Below are 3,548 nucleotides of genomic sequence, written 5' to 3'. Positions count from 1 at the left end.
ATAGAAGCCACTGAAGGAGGTGGTGAGCATGCAGCGATGAGGGTTAAAATATTGTTGATGATATGGTAAGCCTGTGGATCATGAAGGCCTGTTGATGTGGTAAGTAGTGATGGGCAAATGAAGCTTTGGTGAACCACTGAACCACAGCAGTGTGAACCTAGCAACACTAGCTGAAAAGCAAAAAGATGGCTGCCACATATACATTTTTCAACATAAAAGTCCTTAGCAAACCAATATTTTTGGTTACATATACTGGTTTGGGTAAGGACTTTTATGTTGAAAAATCTACATGTGGCAGCCATATTGGATTTTTTCATTAGTGTTGCTAGCTTCACACTGCTGTGGTTTAGTGGTTCAACAAAGCTTCATTTGCCCATTACTAGTGGTAAGCCTGTGGATGATGTGGGCCTTTAGATGAGTTGTCCCTTATAATGTAACCTCAAGCTTCTGTTAGCACAACACAACACTTCACACTGCATCGTAAATGCCGATAACTTACAACAGATCTAGACCATCCCTTATCCAGGCTGGCACTTTGGACCCCCTTATGTAACTACCCTTGTCTCACTTTGCTTTTTTTCCTGGTCAGTTTGTGAGTTTCTAAAAGACACACTACACACAGAGTGAAACAGAGAGAGAGAGAGAGGGCGAGACAAGGGCTTGATGAAAACTCATTTATTATTCAGTGATGATCAAAAGCTCCTTGTGCGTCTGTCTGCTTTTGTCCTTCAAAGCATCCCAGAGCTGCGATCATCTTGTGCAATCTCAACACCTCAAAAGCTTCCCAATACTTGAGCTCAGTAAGACCTGAAGGCTCAGAGAAAAGAAAATAATAATAATTCAAAAGAAAATAAACTATTCATAATCCTTCCATTTCATTAAGTAAGTAAGTTTGGCACGCTTCATAAACAAGTCTCTGATATATAGATTTTATATATGCGTTGATATATCATTTCTGTTTAAATAGATTTCTTCTTGAGCATCTCTCTCGGGCTGCAGGAGCATTCTCTTGGCGCTCCAGCGGCAGCCTGGCAGTCTGTATTGCACACGGAAGCAGGAATCTGAAAAGGCAATCTTGGTGCTTTTTCCACATTAATCTCAAACTCCTTCGTCTTAGTTCACCCCACAATCAGTCCATACAAGGAAGCTATTCCACAGGGAGAAGTGTGTGTGTGTGTGTGTGTGTGTTGTGGGTGATTGGAGAGGATTGGGCAGCAAAAACAAAACCTAAAAAAGAGTCACTATGAAATGACTCCAAGGGTCTCCATTGGCCAGAGCCGTCTCCTATGGCAACCCTCGAGCTGGCCCATCACCGCTCGTGTTTGGGCATGGTGTCGCCCCTGTCCACACTGGCGATCCCATTCCCATGGCGACCGGGCTCCTTGGGGATGATATCGACAAAGAACTCAGCGACCACGGGGCAGTGGTCCGACGCCACACCCCCCCACGACCAGTTGTCAGGGATCCAGGGGTTGGTCAGGCCCTCGCGTACTACACAGCAGTGACCTGTGAAACACACACACACCCAACATTTCATAACATTTCATAACATTTCATAAAAGTCCAGATCCAAGATCATGAACATACATCACAAACTCTCTCTCCCTATATCTCTCACATACACACACTCAGGCCTCTCTCCTCTCTGTCTCTCACACACACACACACACACACACACACACACACACACCCTCACTGTCTCTCTTACTTAAGTAAACTCACTTCTCTCTCTCCTCCTCATAAACATAGCCTACACACACTCACACTCGTATGCACACATGTATGCACACACATATAGAAATAGAAACACACAAACACACACACACACACACACACAAACAGACCTGTGTAGATCTTCTTTAGGGTGCGGCTGAGCCAGATATTGTCGAGGCAGAGTGATCCTCGGGGGCTGCTGGTGCTGATGTTGGTGTAGAGGGAGGGGGGCACCAGGGGGGTCAGTCTCTCCTTCCGCAGCGCCTCCACAGCCTGCCCGTCACTGCCCAACCCAAAGTCCCCCAGCACCAGAACCTCCTTCTCTCCTGCAGGACAGGACAGAGAGGTCAAAGGTCAAATAATGAGGCCTTATGAAGATACTGCTCACAGATACTGTATCTGTAGTGCAACACTGAAGACACACAGAGATGCAGAGCGGAGGCTCATGAGTTCAAGCACTATCCTGTGTGTGTGTGTTGGGTGGAGAGGTATGAATGAATAGCAGATACATCTCTACACAACACACTGGTTTACCTTTGAGTGTCTCCTGAATTTTTCCTGAGAGGGGAGGAGCTTTATGTCCATTAGAGGTTTGGCTCCGCCCATTCTGCCCAATCAGCTCACCTGGGGCTTGCACGTGCACATTAACAAGTGTCAGTTCTGACGAGCCGACCTACGGGGTGAGAACAGAAAGTAACATTTCAGGGGAGTCTTTTAGGGGACATTTAGTAAAGCTAATCACACAGGTGGTGGAGAAATAAACTGGCATCTTTCTACAACTACTCTGACAACTGAACCAGGCCAATGGGCTTCACAAACCTACTGCTCTAACAAGACGTTATTCACAGAGACGACTCTTTTTGGGCCGCATCCTTGGCCCTGGCGATTAGTCTGTAAGTTGGCTTGGTGGTTAGTAGGTAAGATGCCTTTGTCACTGTTGCTTCTTGCTAAAGGTCAGTTTATAGTTCAGGCAACAAGTGTCGCTTGACAAAATATGATGTAAAAGAGACAAAATTTGACAATGAAAGCCTACAGGTCCTTAACTTCTGCACAGATCCACTTTTGCTATTCTTGTTCTTACTGTCCAACCATTGAGCTGTTTAATTGTTTTGATTAATGGTTAACTAATTTTCTTCCTGCTAAGGTTCCTGAACTTACATAGAAGCGTCCGAGGTAGGGCAGACAGTGCCCTTGCTTCCCGTTGCCATTGGTGACGGGGTTTTCCAGGATGGCGGCCTCTTTCAGCTCAATCCCACAGGAGCTGTCCCAGAGGAAGCCAGAGTAGTGCGCCCCCTAGAGGCAGAAAGATAAGACAGGCCCGGCTCATTCAATCAAGACCAGGAACCAACAAATGAGACCAGCAGCACCAGAACAAAATACCTGTCCTTCTGTACACACACAAACACACACACACAGCAAATATTTAACACACACATGCATACACATCACTCAAAACACACACTAACTAAACACACAGGCAGGTATCCATATTCAAAAACACACTCTCTCTCTCTCTCTCTCTCTCTCTCTCTCACACACACACACACACACACAGGTTGGCTTCAACTACAGGCTACAGGATCATTTGCATCTCTGAGATAAGACAGCCATGCTTGGCTATTCAGTCACTAATAAGTTTAGATTTTTTGCCTGTCTGAGCGAGCTGCCTTACAGAGAGAGAGAAAGAGAGAGAGAGAGAAAAATAAGTATAGTATACTATACTACTCTTTTGATCCCGTGAGGGAAATTTGGTCTCTGCATTTATCCCAATCCGTGAATTAGTGAAACACACTGCACACAGTGAGGTGAAGCACACACTGTCCTGGCGCAGTGAG

General features: G+C 45.7%; 1 protein-coding gene across 1 annotated transcript in view; it reads right to left on the bottom strand.

The window, feature by feature from the left end:
- Nucleotides 1-660: 660 nt before the first annotated feature.
- Nucleotides 661-3,548, bottom strand: part of eepd1 (endonuclease/exonuclease/phosphatase family domain containing 1) — a 27,967-nt gene continuing 25,079 nt past the window's right edge. The window contains 4 exon segments of the mRNA XM_048229239.1: nucleotides 661-1,506; nucleotides 1,845-2,039; nucleotides 2,248-2,386; nucleotides 2,872-3,006. Of these exon segments, the coding sequence (XP_048085196.1) occupies nucleotides 1,310-1,506; nucleotides 1,845-2,039; nucleotides 2,248-2,386; nucleotides 2,872-3,006 (666 nt within the window). The 3' untranslated portion in view covers nucleotides 661-1,309.

Source organism: Alosa alosa, chromosome 20 (assembly GCF_017589495.1).
Source record: "Alosa alosa isolate M-15738 ecotype Scorff River chromosome 20, AALO_Geno_1.1, whole genome shotgun sequence".
Taxonomy (NCBI): domain Eukaryota; kingdom Metazoa; phylum Chordata; class Actinopteri; order Clupeiformes; family Clupeidae; genus Alosa; species Alosa alosa.
The sequence above is the reverse complement of the archived record's forward strand: the minus strand, read 5'-3'. Positions and strand labels throughout refer to the sequence as shown.